This window comes from Suricata suricatta, chromosome 10, assembly GCF_006229205.1.
Source record: "Suricata suricatta isolate VVHF042 chromosome 10, meerkat_22Aug2017_6uvM2_HiC, whole genome shotgun sequence".
Classification (NCBI taxonomy): Eukaryota; Metazoa; Chordata; class Mammalia; order Carnivora; family Herpestidae; genus Suricata; species Suricata suricatta.
The window spans coordinates 105,699,811-105,720,952 of record NC_043709.1 but is presented as its reverse complement, the minus strand read 5'-3'; the positions used below and the strand labels follow the sequence as shown (position 1 = coordinate 105,720,952).

Below are 21,142 nucleotides of genomic sequence, written 5' to 3'. Positions count from 1 at the left end.
TGATTCTCAGGGGGGCTGTCCTTCTGCTGGGGTCTGTCTTCTCACATTGCGTTGTTCCCCTAGAGAATGCTCTGATCAGGTAGGGATCTGATACCCCATGCCTGTTTCACGCCACACTTAGAGATTCCCTCTTCATCGTCTTGGGCTCTAACACCCCATGCGGCGCCACTTTTACCTTCTACCATGGGTGTCTACATGGTTCTGCCCCACATAATAATTTCGGGGCTGACTTATTCAGGTAGCACAGAGAAGGGGCTTTAACCATTCTTTTTGAAGGATATCTTTACTCGGTTTGGAAGAACAGCTGTTTTTATTCCAGTATATTATAAATGCCATTCTCTTGTCTTTTTGCTTTCATTGTTTCTTGTGAGAAGTCAGCTTTTGTTTTTATTATACTTTCCTATACCTGATGTATCTTTTTTCTTTAGCTAGTCTTAAGATCTCCTTATCTTTGAATTTCAGCAGTTTGATTACGATATGCTTTTCAGGGTGGTTTTCTCTGCATGTTTATTCAGTGTAGGTTTCACTGAGCTGCAGATTAAGGTCTTCCATCAATTTTAGAAAGACCTCAGTCATTGTCTTCACGAATATTCTCAGTCATCTCATTCTCTCCTCTCTCTCCTCTTTTGGAAACTCCAATTGCACACATATTTCATTTAATAATATTCTACAGACATTGGACTCTTTTTTTTTAATTTTTCTCCTTATTTTTTATTTTTTCTCCTTATTTCTCCTTTTATTTTCTTTAAGTTCACAGATTCCTTTCTCTGCTATTTCCAGTTTGCTATCAAGCCCATCTAATAAATTCCTCATTTCTTACACTGCAGTTTTCAAGTGTAGAATTTTCATTTGGTTTTTGTTGTTGTTATGAATAGTTTTGTGTCTCAGGCTCCAGAATATTCTTTCTTCTGAATCCAATCATAAACATTTTTTAAAAGTATATAATCTTAGTCAAATTATATAAGTGCCTCTTAATCAGGAAACAACAAATTATTTTATACAATTAAAGGATATCCATTTGGTAGGTTATCGTTCAGTCACTAGAACTTACACTCATACTATTAAAAACAAACAAGTAATTGTGTATGTATGGAGAGATTAATGGAACATAATAGATGTACTAAATGTATATCTCTACTTCTATCTATATCACTATATATCAATATAACTACATATCAAAATCTAAGGTATTATGACTGGTATGAGGTGATGGATCATTGTGGTTTTGACTTGCATTTCCCTGATGATTGATGATATTGAGTCTTTTCGTGTGTCTCTTGGCCATCTGAATGTCTCCTTTGGAAAAATGCCTATTCAGCTACTGCACCTATTTTTAATCAGAGTATTTGTGGGGTTTTTGGGTGTTAAGTTATATTTCTTTGAATATTTTGGATATTAGTCCTTTATCAGATGTACTTTCTCTCATTTGGTAGGTTGCCTTTTTGTTTTGTTGATGATTTCCTTTGCTGTCCAAAAGTTTTTTGGTTTAATGTAGTCCCAATAGTTCATTTTTGCTTTTGTTTCCCTTGCCTGAGGAGACAAACCACCATACATAAAAACTTTTTAATTAACTTTAATTTTTAATTAATTCAGAATATTATCATAGAGTGACCATACAAAAAAAACTCGATACCTACTTCCTTCTTATAGAAAATTCAGATGATTAACAGATTTAAGTATAAAGTAAGTTATAAGAGAACAGAAGAAATATTCCGGTTTTATTATCTTGTGGTGTGGATTGCTATTTTAAGCATAAGTTAAAGTTCAAAATCATAAAGGAGATAATTGATAGATTTAATTACATAGGATTGAAAATACTGAGGAAGAGTAGAAAAGAGAGAAAGGAGAAAAATCTCCTTTGCTTCCACTGGAAACAACCATTACAGTAACTCCTTTTTCAACAACTTAGTAATTAAAGGGAAAGGATTAAACATTTATTCTGATGAATAAATGATGTAATTTGAATCAAACTCAGATTTTAGTTCTAGTCTCCTGTTTATAGAAGACAAAGAATTGAGGAAAAATTTAATGACACCTTGAGGAAGACAAACACATTATGGGACTTGATCTCTAAAGAGTCAGTACAATAAAGGTGTTCTAGAATAAGAGAGGCTAAAAAGATGTATCAAAATTACAGTGCATGATCTTTGTTTGAAACTGGGTTTTGGTTATAAAGCTATAAAGGAGATTTTGAGAACATTTAGAAATATTTGAATATGAACTGAATATTTGATTATATTAGGGGACTACTTTTAAGTTTCTCAAATGTAACAGTCGTACAATGATTGTGTAAAAGATTGCACTTTGTTTTAAAAGATGAAAATTTGAAAATTTTAGTTGTGACTTTGTATGATAACTCTAACTTATTTGCAAAATGAACACTTACATTGGTAGATGACACAAACATGTTAGGTTTTGAAAGTTGTGTCTATTGGTGTTTATTTTACAATTAAAAACTCTAAGTATATTTAAAAATTTCCATAATGACAAGGAGAAAAAATTAGGATGAAAAAGTAAAGTTTTTGTACTTAGTGGCAAAATCAAGATAGTAGCTGATGCCGGTGACTGGTATTCTTAAGATCTGTGTATGTGGAATCAAATTGATATAACGTTTATGGAGAACAGCCTGTTATGTATTAAAAATTAAAATACATAGAATCTTTACTTAGTAATTACATTTCCCAGTATTTTTGTCCTTAGCAGATAATCACTGCATTGCAAAAGGCTGCAAGGGTGGCCTTTGCAATGTTATTTCTATTCCATTATTATGCAAAACCAGAAAGAACTTAATTTCAATTAATAAAGGACAGTTAAATACATTATGGTGCATAAACACGGCAATACTATCTATTCATTAAAAATGGTTACTATAAATCCATATTCATTGACATAGAAGTTCCATCACATATACTGAGGTTAAAAGACAGATTATAAAACAGAAGGGGTAATGAGGGGAATATGTGTCTTATCACTGTGGTGACCATAAATACGAACATTGGCATTGGTCCATTTTGCTGTCTGTTTTGGGCAAATCGTACCTCAGCTGTTTTTAATGAAGTCGTCTAGATCATGTGCATTTTTTTTTACAGAGAAGAAAGAACAGATAAAGTATGTCTTATTTTCTTATACAACCAACATATACTGAGTTGGTTAGGCACTCTACTTCTGTTTTCTCATTATGTGGTACAAGTGTTAGAGTAGATGTTCTCTAAGACCCAACACTAATATCTGATGAATGAAGTGATGACTGAGTAATGTTCATTTAATGTTTACTAACAATGACTAGTTCTCCAAGCAAGGGACTGCACCAGCTACCAGAATACCCTTCCCATAGGCCCGTCCCAACTTCCCTTCCCACCAGGGTTACTGCCACATCTCCCTGTCGCACGGACACTCTCCTTGCACCCTGCACCTCAATCCCACCACACTTCTTTGTTTCATTTTTCAACTTTTTATACAATATGCAGATTATTTCTCTTTTGTTGTATGTCTTTTCCCAAAAGAATATTAGCTCCACGAGAGCAGGGATTTCTGTTTACTTTCAAAGTGCAAAATTCCTCTGCACCTCAAAAATTCCCAGGTGCTTGACAGACACTCTCTTAATATTTACTATAATAATTATTTTTTTCTAAGAAAATGTTTCTAGAGTTTTTCTAATCATATTGTTTACACAACTATAAAAGGGTAGATCATCACCCTGTGTTACCAGAGCCAAGAAATTCTGGGACATACCTTTCCAGAGATGCTGTCACATTCCCTTCTTTTCTTCAAATTTGGTCTCCCATCAGATCTTTAAAATAATAGAGATAGAAACATAAAATCTTTGAGAATCTGTATAAAGGAGTAAAATTCTTTTCTAATTATAGCCTTTCAGAGCGATGACCATTTAATTCTGACGTCCTTTTCATGTTTCCTTTTTTACTGGATTGCCAAGTTGGTTTCAGAACCTGTGGATCTCAGTTGCCTCCTTTCATATGGTATAAGAATGTTGTGTTCTCCCAGGCTAACCACATTTAGCCGAAGTCAGTGTCCTATACTAGTATTTATCAGAAATTTATCAGTGTAATGTTCAGTGAAAATTGTGAAATTTTTAGAAATCATGCAAAATTATGGTTTCAAACGAGTTGCCTCGGCATTGCCAGAAAGAAACTCTACCTTGGCTGTGCCTACCACGCGGGCACAGACTCTTCGCTGTTGTTCGTATACGTGCCCTCAATGGGCAGGCAAGCCAGCCAGACTTCTTCAGAGTCTTGGCAAAGGTTATGAGAACAACAACAACAACAAACTTAAGAAACGTAACAAGCAGTTACATCATTTAGGGTTTGTTTGGATTTAATAGCCAGAATATGGATACATAGTCATCTTTCTAGAACTATTATTCTGCCAGCCACACAGTTTGACTTCTATGATGAAGTTGAAGATTTTGCAAACACAATTCAGTTTTGTGTTTACAGTGTCAAAGAATTAATGTAAAATTCAATTGATAACAAAATGGAAAGAGCTTACATAGTACTAAAAATGAATTCAGAGCAAGATGCTAATCAGATTTAAAAACTATACAAAAGGAGATAGACCCGTCACAATGGAGCAATAAAGTTAAGTTATAAAGAAATTCTATGAAAGTGTACTTTTTATTTAAATCAACTTCAAATGAAAACTTACTCTAGCAGTTAGATTTAGAACTTGAACAGGTACTTTGCAAGAATGAGGTTAAAAATGAATGTATTTGTGTTGGAAGAGATTTTTGATTCATTACACATAGACTGTCTTGTTTCAGGTTCATTTGACCAATGTTTCCCGGACTGGGGTAAGCATGCCTGAAGCATGGGCAGTACGTGACTCCTGCTGTCAAAGAAATTACACAATAATGATAATATTAATGGGGAGGGAAGCATACACACATCACTACAAGGCAAAGCACTGTGTCATGAATACCAGAAAGGGGACAACAAAACTCAAAAGAGGCTTATGGAGGGAGAAGCCAGAGCATTTATGGAGAGGTTTTGGTATAGAGCTTATAGGTGGGCTATTACAGCAAAAGATGGGGCTGGCATAGGGAAAGGCTTCTAGTTGAGAGCATTTCTGTAGCCTGTGCATAAACTCTTGTCTCCCCTTTGTGTTCATATGGAACTCCATTTACACATGTATTGTAGCATTTATTATAATCACTTATAATGATTTCTTTATTTCTCTCACTAGACCATACTTCCCTGAAAGACAGTTACAATCCTCAATATTTGTAAATACTGTATTTGAGAATTCATATCCCTGCTGGGATTCATTTGTAACCCCCAAAGCAATACTTTATAGCAATTTTGCATGTGTGGGGCAGGTAAAGATCTGAGTCACCTCATGCAACCATCCAGCTGATGCTGAACAAAGCCAGGCTCTGCCTTCTTGTTTCAATTCTCATACTACAAACAAGTGTCCTTTTTACAGTCTGTGTAGTGCCACATTTTCACACTCCTGTGTTTTGGTGGGTTATTTTGCTGTTTCAAATGGCCCCTAAATAGAATGCTGAAGAGCTATTTAGTCTAATGTTCCCAAGTGCAAGAAGGTTGTGATGTGCCTTACAGGTAAAATATGTGTTAGGTAGGATTTGCTCAGGATGAACTGCAGTTCTGCTGGCCAGAGTTTGGTTCTGTGTTAATGAATCAACAGTGTATGTCAATAAGGTGCTTTAAATAGAAACACACATAAAACATGGTTATAGATTGATCTGTTGATAAATATGTTCTGACCAGAAGCTTTCAGGATCAAAATTCTGTGTTTCCCCCAAGACCAGTCGTTCAGTGTTTAGTAATCTCCTATTCTTAGTGACTTTATAGAACATAACTACCCCAAGTAATAAGAATTGACTGTATCTGTTATTTCTATGTGCTAAGTACTTAGTGTTTAGTAGATGGCCCAAGAGTGTATGAGCAAATGCCTGAATATAGGAATTGGGAGGAATAAATCAGTGCATTGGAAATGTTAAATACTGAGGTCAGGAATCAGGGTTTTTTTTTTTAATTTAAATTTTATTTAGTTAACATACAGTGCAATACTGGTTTCAGGAGTGGAATTCAGGGATTCATCACTTATATACAACACTCACTGCTCATCACAAGTGCCTTCCTTAGTACCCATCACCCATATAGCCCATCTCCTACCCACCTGCCCTCATCAACCTTCAGTTTGTCCCCTATCATTAAGAGTCTCTCATAGTTTGTTTCCCTCTCTCCTCTTCCTCACCTTCCTATATGTTCATCTGTTTTATTTCTTAAATTCCAAATATTAGTGAAATCATAGGATATTTGTCTTCCTCTGATTGACTTACTTCTCTTAACATAATACATTTTAGCTCCATCCATATCATTGCAAATAGTAAGATATTCTTTTTGATGACTGATATTCCATTATATATATATGTGGGTGTGATATACATATCACATCTTCTTTATCCATTCATCAGTTGATGAACATTTGGGCTCTTTCCATAGTTTGGCTATTGTTGATAATGCTGCTATAAACATTGGGGTTCATGTTCCCCTTCAGATCTGTATTTTTGTATCCTTTGGTTAAATACTTAATAGCAATTGCTGGATCATAGGGTAATTCTGTTTTTAGTTTCTTGAGGAACCTCCATACTGTTCTCCAGAGTGGCTGTATCAGTTTGCATTCCCACCAGCAGTGCAACAGGGTCCCCCTTTTCCACAACCTTGTCAATACCTGTTGTTTGTTGTGTTGTTAGTTTTAGCCATCCTAACAGGTATGAGGTTGTTTCCCATCATGGTTTTGATTTGTTTTTCCCTGATGATGAGTGATGTTGAGCATCTTTTCATGTGTCTGTTGGCCATCTGGATCTCTTCTTTGGAAAAGTGTCTATTCATGTCTTCAGCCTGCTTTTTAACTGGGTTAATTGTTTTATGGGTTACCAGAGCCCAGCTCCAGCAGGTCTAGGGCTCCCTGAAGGATAGATGGTGTTGGCGAAAGGGAGTGAGAGAGCCTCGGCTTCCTTCTGATCACCAGGCAGGCATCTTTGCTCTGACTGGAGAGTCAGCTTTATTTATTGAAAAAAATGTATGGGGTACAAAACAGAAGTGGAAATTGACGTAGACAATTATTTCTGATGACAAATTCTTTGGCATGTAAAAATTTCCCAGGACATAGATTGGTAGAAGACTCATGCATAATCTTTATCAATAGTGATTGAAGTAGGTGACTAGATGCTTATTACATGGGTAAGGAAGGTATCTTTAGCATTCAAATACAAAGCAATGTTTTTAGCATAGGCAAGGCAAGAGTTGGTTCTTTAGTGAGCAGGGGTCAATAGCCTGTTTTCTCGAGGAAAAGAAAAACAGGTTTCTCAAGAAATGTAATATCTTCTCCTATAATCACAAAAGAAGAAACTTTTTCATAAGGTACAATTCACATATTTTTAGCATAAGAAGGGAAGCCACTCCTGATATCAGTCAGTCAGGCACCTTGGGGGTCCGTGCTCAAGCTGAAATTGAGTGGGGGTTGACTGGGTGTAGATGCCAGTCACCATCTGACAGTGGGAGGCCTTGCAAACCTGCCTTGCCTCACACGGGGATTTTTTTCTCAACTTTTGAGTTCAGAAACTGGCTTCCGGCATTGGGCATTGAGTTTGATCAGTTCTTCAGAGGGTTTGGATACTTACCCTTTTTCAGATATTTCACTTGCAAATATCTTTTCCCTTCAGTAGGCTACCATTTAGTTTTGTTGATTGTTTCCTTCATTGTGCAGAAGCTTTTTATCTTGATGAAGTCCCAATAGTTTATGTTTGCTTTTGTTTCCCTTGCCTTCAGTCATGGGTCTAGTGTGAAGTTGCTCTGGCCAAGGTTATAGAGGTGGTTGCCTGAATTCTCCTCCAGGATTTTGATGGTTTCCTGTATCACATTTAGGCCTTTCATTCGTTTTGAATTTATTTTGTGTATGGTATAAGAGTGGTCCAGTTTCATTCTTCTGCATGTCACTGTCTAGTTTTCCTAGCACCATTTGTTGAAGAGTCTGTCTTTTTTGCATTGGACATTTCTTTCCTGCTTTGTCAATGATTAGTTGACCACATAGGTGTGGGTCCATTTCTGGGTTCTCTATCCTTTTTAAAAAAATTTTCTTTAATGTTTTTTATTTATTTTTGAGAGAATTAGGGTTAGGATTAGGGTCTCACTCACAGAGAGAGACAGCATGAGCAGGGGAGGGTTAGAGAGAGAGGGAGACACAGAACCTGAAGCAGGCTCCAGACTCTGAGCTAGCTGTCAGCACAGAGCCGACACGGGACTCGAACCCACAAACTGTGAGATCATGACCTGAACCGAAGCCGGAGGCTTAACCGACGGAGCCATCCAGGCGCCCCATGGGTTCTCTATTCTGTTCCACTGATCTAAGTGTCTGTTTTTGTTCTAGTACCATACTGTCTTGATGAGTACAGCTTTGTAATATAGCTTTGAAGTCCAGAATCCTGGTGCCTACAGTTTTGTTTTTCTTTGTCAGGACTGCTTTGGCTATTCAGGGTCTTCTGTGGTTCCATACAAATTTTAGGATTATTTGTTCTAGTTCTGTGAAAAATGCTGGTGGTATTTTGATAGGGATTGCATTAAATGTGTAAAATGCTTTGGGTAGTATATGCATTTTAACTATGTTCTTCCAATCCCTGAGCATGGAATGCTTGTTCATTTCTCTGTGTCCTCTTCAATTTCTTTTATAAGGGTTATACAGTTTTCAGAATATATGTCTTTCACCTTTTTAGTTAGGTTTATTCCTAGATATATTATTGGTTTTGGTGAGGAATCATAGTTTCACTACCATACAGGCAATTAAAAAAACCATTGGAAAGTTTCTCCTGGCAGTGCAAGCATTTATTGAATGTGCTCGGTGGTGTGATTGACAGACTGAATATCCTTGGGGCCATGCCCTCAAGGAGCTATTACAGAAGCTCCAGAAGCTCCCTTAGGAAGATTAATTTCACAGGAATTTATAGGATGGATGGAACTGAGAGAAATTGAAGCCCCCAAACCAAGGGTGCAACTACAACAGCCATCCTGATGTGAGGTGGTAAAGACCAGACTTAGGGTGCTGACAGGAGGAAGGGGGAAGTAGGGGCAGACACTTGGTTTACTGTGAAGTAAAAATCAGCAGTAAATAACTAGAAACAGAGAATAAGGGAAATTGAAAGGACAAGTTAAACCTGGAGGTTTGCTACCCGCTGACTTTGTTAGTTCCTGTGTTTGCAAATGTGCTTCAATCATGTTTTCCTCATCTATGGTTACTATTCTGTGCTGTGCTGAGTCTTTTAAGGCATCAGTTAATGGGGTCACAATCGTCATCCCTTACCACCCTGCAGCCACTGAGTTGCCTAGAGCTTCAGGTAATGGTCGGAGACAGTAGATCTAGCTTTACAATTCATAGTAAATTTTTATAGTTAATTGTGAAATTTTGCGGTGGGGGTCCACACTGAATTACTTCTTTAAGAAAATCTGGGGGATGCATGAGGGGGCTCAGTCGGTTGGGCATCCGACTTCAGCTCAGGTGATGATCTCACCGTTAGTGCGTTTGACCCCCACATCAGCCTCTCCGCTGTTACTGTCAGTACAGAGCCTCCTTCAGACCCTCTGTCTCCCTCCCTCCCTGCTCTTCCCCTGTTCACATGAGCTCTCTCTCTGTCAAAAGTAAATAAACATAAAAAAAAAAACAACCCTGGAAAGTTATGTCATGCAAATAATTTCTGCTCTATGTCAAGTTATGTCCAGCACTGTACAGTTAAATATTACTAATGCAGATTTTACTGCTACATTTGCAGGGGGGTAGGACAGACCTATAGTTCATTGAGAAATTGCATGTGAATAAATACAGAGACCCAAGGATCAGCATCAATTATGCTTTCAGTGGTATATGTAAAGCAGTAAGATTGTTTAACTTTGTAAAGTAAATCTTTGATTGTGAAGTGCTCAGTCTCTTTCTTTACATTTCCCAATCAGTTGAGAAATCAGACTTTTTCTATCAGTGGAAAAATGGACAGATATTGGCAAGCTTTAGGTTTAGAAAGCTAAAGTTGAACTTTGTGTTAAAATACTTTCTCAATGTACATTTTTCTTACTAAAAGTTTTCTAAAGAGACAGTTTATGTCTTACTGTAAGCTATTTGCATTACCAATTATTTTATAAGGTTATGCAAAACTGATATCATACTTGGAACCTTTGAAATAATACATTTTTCTCCTGGCAAACTCATCTCAGATAATCAAGAAATGTAGTCGTCTTTATGTCAATTTTCAAAAAAGAATTTGAATGGCATTCTAAGCTGGTAGTATTTATTCTGTCTGTGACTAAATACTACATGTGTTTAACTCAGCTTCAGATTAAAAATCAAAGAAGTTTTGATGTTTTTTATCTTTTTTTCATCTGCTTTGAGTTTAACATATCTTTCTGAACAAAGCCATGTTTGTAAAGGATATTAAGTTTTGTTTGACCACCTTCTCAACTGCAAGTACTCAGTGGACCTTAATGCAAGGTTATGCTCTCTGGACTGACTGATATATAAACAGAAGACAGATGGTGTGGGGATGACTCTGATGATAATTCATTTTTCAGCTAGTCATGAAGGTATTTTGATTACAGTGTGTTTAAGTAATTATAACACAGTCTGCAATGTTAGTCTTGCTGGGAAGGGACCACATGGAAAACAAGTTACGTGTTATCCGTGCCTAACAAAGGGTGCACTGTGGTGTAATGATTTTAATTCCTAATGCTAGATTAGGACTGGGCTAGTTTAAAATATGTCATACAGTAAGGTAAGTCAATTAAACATAGACCAAATAAAAAAGGTAACTTCACAGTTTTGAGGCATAAATATTTGTTTTGGAAAGTATATAGATGTTACTATATGAAAGAAACCAGTATTTTGACATTTAGGTAACAGTCTGTGTACTGCTAATTAAAAATTACATGGCTTGATTTTGAGTTTATGTGAATCGTAATTATCATGGAGCTTGCTTTCCGTGTCATGAATTTAAAACTGAAATCCACACTGACGATTCAGCAGCCCATTATATTCCTGCTATTGTTACAGTATTGGGGGAGGGAAATCTAAGCAAAATGTCTAAAGGAGAAAAAATAATTAGAATCATGTGGCTAGAAAGGCCACTTAACTTTCTTTTTCAGATATTAATTAAAGTTTATCCTTCTATTTTTGGTTTCACAATAGGACAATTGATCGCTTAGATGGAGTTCGTTTGTTGTGGTCCTTGCTGAAGAATCCTCACCCGGAAGTGAAGGCGAGTGCAGCGTGGGCCCTCTGTCCCTGCATCCAAAATGCTAAGGTAAGAACAGACTTCAACCCATTCTAGAATATCTAATGCTGTATTGAATAATATCATCACAGGTCACTAGTTGCTTTCAACTTAATTTTAGGCTGTTTTATCTGGTAGAAAAGAGTCCTGAATGTTTGTGCCATATGAGCAATGCCTTTTCCTGGTTAGTTTTTAAATGCCAAATCAAACTAGGCTCAGGTGGCAGGCTTCCCAAGTTCTATCTGGCTGATGCAATTGAAACAGGTACCTTAGGGGCGCCTGGGTGGCTCAGTTGGTTAGACATCTCACTTTAGCTCAGGTCATGATCTTACAGCTTGTGTGTTCAAGCCCCGTGTCAGACTCTGTGCAGACAGCCTGGAGTTGCTTCAGATTCTGTGTCTCCCTCTCTCTCTGCCTCTTCCCCACTCGTGCTCTGTCTCTGTCTCTGTCTCCCAAAAATAAATAAATACTATAAAACATTATTTAAAAAGTTATTTTTAAAAAAAGGTTCCCCAGGTAAATCAAGGGGAAGTGTTGACGGTTCTTATCTCTTGGGCGATAAAAAATTGCCTTTATTTACCTGCTACTTTAAGAAGCATGAAATTGCTTTATCTTATTTATATAGCCTGAAATACGACAGTGAAAGATCACTGAGTTCTTTGTTTCCTTGAAAAAGTCAAATAATTTCATGAATCCCACACTTTTCTTAGCTGTCAATAATGACTGGATATAAAACCCCAAAATAAAATTTTTACAAGACGAAAACAAAAGACTGAATGGAAAGTTTCTGAAATCTTTTAGCTCTTCATTTGTAAATTTTATTATTTTCTTTAAAGATCCCTTTTTAGCCTATTTCTATTATCTTAAATTCTCTTCTATAGAGGTACAAATTGCCTTTTCAGATCCTGGTTGCTAGAGATATTTTTCTCTGCTGAATATGTTTATCTAAAGGATTTTATTCCTGTAATAAATTTAACATGACTCTAAGTATCATCCTAAATATTTACGACTAGAAATAATCTTCTGTAAAAAGTGAATTGTGGTGTGTACTAATAATAGGGGAGACCTATTACAAACTGGTCAATAGAACTATTTTTTATCATAGCAAATACATAAAAATAAAAACACCTCAAGTGTTAACCGACATGAAAATGGACAACAGGATGATACTGTGGCCACACTGTATCATACAGTATAGTGATAGAAAATGTACTTTAGTCGTGTATTCATCAATATCGACACACCTCATAAACATGTTGCACAAAAAAACCCCTAAGTTTCAGAAATAGATAAACAATCTAATTCCTATTCTATAAGGTCGAAAGAAAATTTTTAAATGCAGAATTTAAATGATATTATTTAGAGAGCAAGGAAGAAGAGCCTTCTGAAGAAATATCACTACATATCCTTCAAGGATATCCTTATCAGTTACCTGACCTAATTAGCCCGGTCCTTCACTTATAAATATGAACAACTAAGGATCACCACATATTTAAGAAAGACTAATGGTATCTGAGACAAGCTACTATTAATAAGCAGAGTTAGCTTCAGAGGAAACAGAGATAATGTAAGGAACAGATTATAACATGAAATTTAAAAAACTTATATCTTCAGAATGACCCAAAAATTTATATCCTCAGAATGACCCAAAGGGAATAAATACTATACCTAAAAAGGCTGTTACATATTAAAAAAAGATATATCCATAAATTAACAAAGGCTTTTGAAAATTAGAAATATATTTGGCAAAGCAATAAATGTAATAGAAGACACAAATACTAGGTGTGATTGAGTAATTATCTGCAAGGTAAAGTCTAGTAAATAACTAAGAATGTAAAGTAAAAGTAAAAAGAAAATAGCACAAGAAAATACATGAAAGGGAAGAGAGCAGATGAAGGGTTGAAAAATCATTATTAAAAAAAAGGGAAGTATCTGTAAATTGAGGAGTTGAAGAAAGATTATAATCTTCAGATTGAGAAGACTTAATGCCAAGCAGGAAAAATGAAGAAAATTATGTATACCTAGACACAAATTCAAATTTGGTGTTTCCAGAAATTAAAGGAAAGGAAACAATTATGTAAGAATGAGGATCATACCAGTATTAGACTCAAAGTCATTCACAATAAATTGTAAAAGAGAATGGAACAAATCCTCTACTGTCTTTAGAAGAAGGTATGTTTATCCTGGAAATCTATATCCTATAAAAACTAGCATTCAAGTGAGTGTAGAGTAAGGACAGAATAAAAACATTTTTCTTTTAGAAATGTCAAAACTCAGGAAGCTTGTTCTCCATAAACCTTCTTTAAAAAAACAACAACAACAATTTTTCAGCAAAACAAAAGATTCTAAGAAAGAGAATAACATTAGTTATAGAAACAATAATAAGCAAATAACTCACTGGAATTTAAAGTTAAATACAAATTTGTGTTGATAATATGGCTTTCAAATTATATAAAGCTTTTAAGAAATAATTTCTTTAAATAAAGAAATGACATAAAGTAAAATAAAAGCAGATGGTATAATCACAGTAACAGTCTAAATCTAAACTACCAGATGATTCCAAAAACATGTTAGATAGTGTAAAGTAATAGGTAAACACATACTAAAGGTCTTTATTTTTCCTGGAGAAGGACGTTATAGAAACTGGTTCATTCTCAATCATCATCAAAAAATAAAATTTTATTTAAATATACAATTTAATTTTGTTTTATTGATGAGATACCATTGTGTGTATAGACACAAAATGAACATAGTGCTATTATTATGTATAAATTATGTCCTTTATTCTTGTGGATTTTAACTCCAAATCTGCCTATTTATCCATCACTAGCTGTAAAAAGACAAAGACATTCTGTAAGATATATTCCAGTATTTTCATTTTTATTATTCCTGCCTAGAATTTTTTTTTTTTTTGAGAGCATGAGAGCAGGGTAGAGGGCAGGCAGAGGGTGTGGAGTGAGGAGAGAAGGTAATGATGAAGAGAAGTCATAGAAGACTAAGGAGTGATAGGACAGATACTCAGGACAGGGTGACAAGAAAGCCAAGAAAGGAAACAAATTCAAAAAGTGGGAGGGGGGGCATGTTCAATAATGTCATTTGCCCCTAGGAGGTCATTTACCTTTGAAAACCGAAACAAGTACATTAAATATGTGAAAAATAAGTGATCATTGTCCATAGAGGTTTTAACTGAGAACAGAGTATTTAAGTCAGATGGCAGTGGGGTAAGAAATAAGGGGAGAAATAGATGTAAAGAGAATTAATAGTTCTAGAAGTTCAGTTGTGAAGTGAAGGAGACAGTATGAAGTCTAGAAGACACCTCAGGTTTAAAGGAATGATTAATATAGGAAAGGTATGAGGGAGAGGGAGGGTATGTGTGTGTGTGTGGCAGATATGGGAAGGGAAAGGAGGGGGAGGGATGAGAGAAGGGAAGATAAGGGAGGGAAAGTGAACTAATACCCTTATGTGAATTAAAAAAATTGAAGTCAGACTTTTCCTAATGGACAATAAGTACTATTTCGCTGATTATTTCAACAATGAGGACTGGTTTTCCGATTAGGTAATAGAGAAGATATATCCATAAATTAAATTAAGTAAATATTCAGAGTCAAAATTTTGATGGCATATATATCAGAAAAATGTATCTTCTATGATTAAATTTATGAACATTTTTTAGATGTCAATTTGAAATAGATGAGGAAGATACATATGTTTTCAAAAATGTATTTGGATTTGTGAGCAAAAAATTTGAAGACTGTTCAAGGTTTGGCCCTTGAAATGAGAGAGAAGGAAATTTAGAACATCTTTCCTCAAGAAAATAGCCTGATCTGCAAGGCTTTTGTCTTTTTGAAAAATCCTATTTTCTAGGATCAGAAAGTGAATGAATATTATATCGGTCTCTTTCCTTGCATCTTTACAGAACAAATTTCATCTTCCCTAGGTAGAAAGATACCTCAAGGGTAGAGTCTGTAAGAGGTCATGTGCTCAGAAAGTCAAAGGGAAGAAAGTACATTTATAATATTGAAAAAATAGCATATCGTAATTTATACATATCCCAATCAAACCATGGTTTCAGACCACTCTATCTAATAGAACTTCCTCTGATGATTGAAATATACTCTTCAAATAGGGTAACCATTAGCCACCTGTGGTAACTGAGCACTTGAAATGTTACTGGTATGACTGAGTTACTGAGTTTTTAATTACATTAAGCTTTTACTTCATCAAATTATTTAAATTAATCTTAATTAACTTAAATTTAAATAGCCACATATAGCTAGTGGCTGTTGTTTTGGATAGCTCAAGTGTAAGATATGCAAATAATGGAGGGTTGTTTTTTTAAGGCAATCCCTGCAAAGAGCTGTAAACCCCAAGATTTACATGATTACCAATGGTTACATGCTCCCTTTGTAAAATCTAGAAAGTAAATAAAAACAAGGAATTTTATGAGTTTTTTCCCACAATTAAAAAAAATGTTTTTAAATTAAAAACAAAAGCAAAGGAAAAATACTACCCGTAATTTCAATACTGAGGGATAACCATCATTTATTGTTAGTTTAGGTTTTTTCCTTAGCAATGAACTGTGAATATCTCTCCTATTCTCGCTATCTTTTCATACCCCTGTCTATTTCTTGGCTGTGTAGTATTTTGTTGTATGGTCATATCCAAATTTATTGATGCAATTAAATTTCCAGTATTAAAGAAAAATGAGGTGAGTGAATCAAAAAAAATTTGAGCTTTTCTAAAATGTTCTTTTCACATAGAGAAAAAAGTTACCTTCAATCCACTGGTAGAAACCTAAGCATAGTTTCCCATGACTTAATCCATGATTTCCGTTAAATAGTTAAGAAGTATGGCCCCACAAAAAAAGAGATCAGCAGACAAATATCTCTCAGGAATACAGATGTTAAAATCTACAATAAAACATTAGCAAACTGAATCCAACAATATGTTTTTAAAAGCCATTCACCACAATCAAGTAGGATTTTTTCTTGGGATGCAAGCGTGGTTTAATATTCCCAAAACGATCCGTGATAATGTCACGTGAATAAGAGAAAAGATTAAAATCATATTATCATTTCAATAGATGCCTTTTCACATTCAACAAAGGACTATATCCACTCATGATATAAACCCTCTGCAAAGCAGTCTAGAGGGAACTTGTCTCAACATCATAAAGGCCTTACATGAAAAACCCACAGCCGACATCATACTCAATGGTGAAACACTGAGCACTTTTCCACTAAGGTCAGGAACAAGACAAGGATGACCACTCTCACCGCTTCTATTCAACATAGTACTAGAAGTCCTAGCCACAGCAATTAGACAACATAAAGAAATAAAAGACATCCAAGTATATAAGGAAGAAGTAAAACTCTCACTATTTGCAGATGACATGATACTATATAGAAAACCCTAACAACTCCACCAAAAAATTACTATAACAGATAAATTAATTGAGTAAGGTCACAGGATACAAAATCAATGTGCAGAAATCTGTTGCATTCCTATACACGAATAATGAAGCAGCAGAAAGTGAAATTAGAAAGCAATCCCATTTTTAATATAATAAAATATCTAGGAATAAACTTAACCAAAGAGGTGAAAGACCTGTACTCTGAAAACTATAATATACTAATGAAAGAAATTCAAGATGATGCAAAGAAATGGAAAGACATTCCATGCTCATGTGTTGTAAGAAGAAATATTGTTAAAATGTCTATACTACCCAAAGCAATCTACACATTTAATGCAATCCCTATCAAAATACCAACCACATTTTCCGCAGAGCTAGAACAAACAACCCTAAAATTTGTATAAAACCAAAAAGACCTTGAACAGCCAAAGCAATCTTCAAAAAGAAAAAACTTAGAGGTATCGCAATTCCAGATTTCAAGTTATATTACAAAGCGGTAGTAGTTAAAACACTATGGTACTGGCACAAAAATAGACACGTAGGTTGATGGAATAGAACAGAAAACCCAAAAATAAACCCACAGATAGAAGGTCAACTAATCATTGATAAAAGAGGAATGAATATCAATGGGAAAAAGACAGTCTCTTCAACAAGCGGTGTTGGGAAAACTAGACAGCCACATGCAAAAGAATGAAAACTGGACCACTTACTTTCACCATACACAAATATAAATTCAAAATAGATTAAAGGCCTAAATGTGAGACCGGAAATAATAAAAATTCTTGAGGGGAGCACAGGCAATAACCTCCCTGACATCAGCTATAGCAGCGTTTTTCTAGATATATCTCCTGAGGCAAGGGACATAAAAGCAAAACTAAACTACTGGGACAACATCAGAATAAAAAGTTTCTGCACAGGAAGGAAACAATCAACAAAATTTAAAGGCAACCTATGAACTGGGAGAAGATATTTGCAAATGGCACCTCTGATAAAGGTTTAGTATCCAAAATATATAAAGAACTGATATAACTCAATACCCCAAAAAAACAAATAATCCAGTTAAAAATGGGCAGAAGATATGGACATTTCTCTAAGACATACAGATGACCAACAGCATGGAAAGATGCTCAGCATCACTCATCATTAAGGAAATGCAAATCAAAACTATAATGAGATGCCACCTCATACCTGTCAGAATGACTAAAATTAAAAACATAGGTAATAGCAGTTGTTGGTGAGGATATGGAGAAAAAGGAACCCCCCTTGCACCGTTGGTGGGAATGCCAACTGGTACAGCCATTGTGGAAAACTTTATGGAATATCCTCAAAAAATTAAAAATAGAATGACGTTAAAAGCCAGGAATCAGATTACTGGGTATTTACCCTCAAAATACAAAAAGACTAATTCAAAGGGAAACATGCACCCCTATTTACATTACCCAAACTGTTGGAAACAGTCCAAATGTCCATCAAGAGATGATGGGTAAAGAAGATGTGGTAGATTTGCCGAATGGAATATTATTCAGCCATAACAAGAATAAACCTTGCTATTTGCAACACTAAGAATGGAACTAGACAGTATAATGCTAGGTGAAATAAGTGAGTCAGAGAAAGATAAATACCAAGGACCTCACTCAAATGTGGAATTTAAGAAGCAAAACAAATGAGCAAAGTAAAAATAGAAACAAACCAAGAAACAGACATTTCAGGACAAACTGATAATTACAGGAAAGGAGATGGGGGACGAGTGGGGAAAATAGAGAATGGGGATTGAGGAGTACACTTATTATGATACAAATAAATAAGTAAAGTGATATGAGGGGGACTGAGGAGGGCACTTGCTGTGATGAGCACCAGGTATTATATGGAAGTGTTGAATCACTATATTTTGCACCTGACACTAATATTACATTGTATGTTAAGTAACTGGAATTTAAATAAAAACTTAAAATGACTTTAAAAAACTCCAAATAGATGATGACAAAAAAGAAAAAAAAGAAAAAGTATGGCCCCATATATTAATTTGGCTAGACCCTTTCTCCTTTAGCTCACATGGTCACTCCCAGAGAGGTTTCCCTCTGGGAGTCTCAACTCTTCATCCAGATTTATGTTATAAAGCAGATTACATAGTTCTTATCTCTTTTCACACTGGACTGTCATTCTGCTGTTTTCACAATAACCATAATTATTTATATGTATATAACCTATAGTCTTTCACATACATCACCTCAATTAACTCTGCAACCAACTATTTTTGCTTCTGAGGAAAAGTCATCAGAATACTTAATAACTTGCTCAAGACGACATGACTACAGCTACAACACGAACCCAGTTATAACCCCACAGTACAGCTGCCGCCCACATCAACACGCAAGTCTATACAGTTTTCGTTTCCAAGAAGATTTTTCTGGGCGGTTCCTTTGTAAAGAGAAGCCCCTATTGCTCCAGAAAATACGGGACTTCCCAAAAGTCTTAGGGCTGATTTCCCAAAAGTCTTTGAGAACTTCAAAAATGTAGATGCTGCAAACTTTAAAAAATATATCATTTAGCGTATGGTTTTGGAGGGGGTGTTTTAAGAATATCTTTGGTGCACCATACAGCGGATCCGTTGATTATGTTGGTAATGGGAGACTCTCTGCACGTGTGTGGACAGGGATCTGGGAACCTCAGTACCTTTTGCTCAGTTTTGCTGAGAACCTAAAACTGCTCTAAATAAAAGAGTATGTTTAAAGAAAGAAGCTGGAAAAATCATTCAAAATTTTCATTGTTTAACTTTCTCTTGTTTGGAAACTTTGAAGACAAATTCGACCATTAGTGTTTTGTTTTTATCAGATTTGCCATCTTCAGTGAGAGAAACTAAACAATTAAAATTAAAGAACACGCTTTTCACAAGGCACCTGGGTGGCTCTGTTAAGTGTCTGACTTCGGCTCAGGTCATGATCTCACAGTCCCTGGGTTTGAGCCCCCACGTCAGGCTCTGTGCTGACAGCTCGGAGCCTGGAGCCTGCTTCACATTTTGTGTCTCCCTCTCTCTCTGCGCCTCCCCTACTCACACTCTGTCTCCCTCTTTCTCAAAAATAAATAAACATTAATAAATGTTTAAAGTTTTTAAACATATTTTTCAAAAGACACAAAACTGAACTATTGAAAATGAAATGCATATCATCAAATTTTCAAAATTTGAAGAAATAAAACTTCTGAAATACAGTATAAACCACACTAAGACTTTTGGGTCTTGCTGTATCTATTTTAGTAAGTTTTCAACAATGTTTTATATTTTATTGAGTGATCCTTTTCACGCTAAACCAATTTAATAATTCAAATCCATGAATTATTGATCTCTTTGTTTTTTCAATGCTTATGCCAAAAATGAATCACAAATCAAGAACAGAAAAAGTTTTGTTTTGGTTTTAACCTATGACATAGTAACCCGAAGACTGAATCAGTTTGAGTTTTTTTATGTTTAGTTTTGAGCGACAGAGAGAGTGTGTGCATGCATGTGTGAGTTGGGGAAGGGCAGAGAGAGAGGAGGACAGAGGGTCTGAAGCGGGCCCTGTGCTGACAGCACAGAGCCTGATGTGGGGCTCATGATCTCAGAAACTGGAAAATCATGACCTACGCCAGATTGAGCCCCCCAGGGGCCCCAGAATCAGTTTTTATCCCTATTTCTTCCATGTATGATACCCCAGGAGGCACAACATCTCCTATTACTTGCACTGGCTACCTTGAAGTAAGTGTGAAAGACAGCCATTGAATATAAAATGGTGCCTGAGAGGAACATGTTGTAATATTAATAATTAGTAAGTGGACTGGCTTTACACTTCTTAAATACTTACATTTAAATTTTCATTTTGCCTTGAAGAACTTTGTGACAATACATGAATATAATAAAATTAAAAGTTAAAATCAATATAATAGTAAAAGTTAGCAATTATTTAATTAATGTCTAGGCATGTCTTCACTATAACTTCATTAATTCAACATTATTTAGCACTGTTTGCCAAACCTTTTGGAGGTGCACATTACACTTTGTATGCCTTTTAAAAAAATCGTCTTAATATAAATGCGTAACATTTTTTCATTTAGGTTTCCAGTGTTAAAATAGAGAACAAGGTTAAACCAAACAATTGAGCCTTTCTCAAATGTTCTTTCACATAGGGAGAGAAAATAAAGTTACCTCTGACCTATTTGTAGAAATTAAAACACAGTACCCCAGGGAAGTATTTTATAATTGACTTGCATCATAGGTTAAAGGGTAATGTTTTCCTTGGTCGTATGTAAAATAACGGTGCATTTTACAGTCAACTGCCTTTTGGATTAGCTGGAATAATAAAGGTAGAGGTCTTGTAAGTGTCTTTACGCACAGAGGTTATATGTCCTTGGGGCTCTTTCAGGGTCTCACGTATCTTATTTTACATCACCCTCCAAAACTTACCCAC

General features: G+C 35.5%; 1 protein-coding gene across 1 annotated transcript in view; it reads left to right on the top strand.

The window, feature by feature from the left end:
• ARMC4 (armadillo repeat containing 4) overlaps positions 1-21,142 on the top strand; it is a 202,643-nt gene that overhangs the window by 109,197 nt on the left and 72,304 nt on the right. The window contains exon 16 of the mRNA XM_029953192.1: positions 11,206-11,320. Coding sequence (XP_029809052.1) covers positions 11,206-11,320 — 115 coding nt within the window. The remainder of the gene's footprint in view (positions 1-11,205; positions 11,321-21,142) is intronic.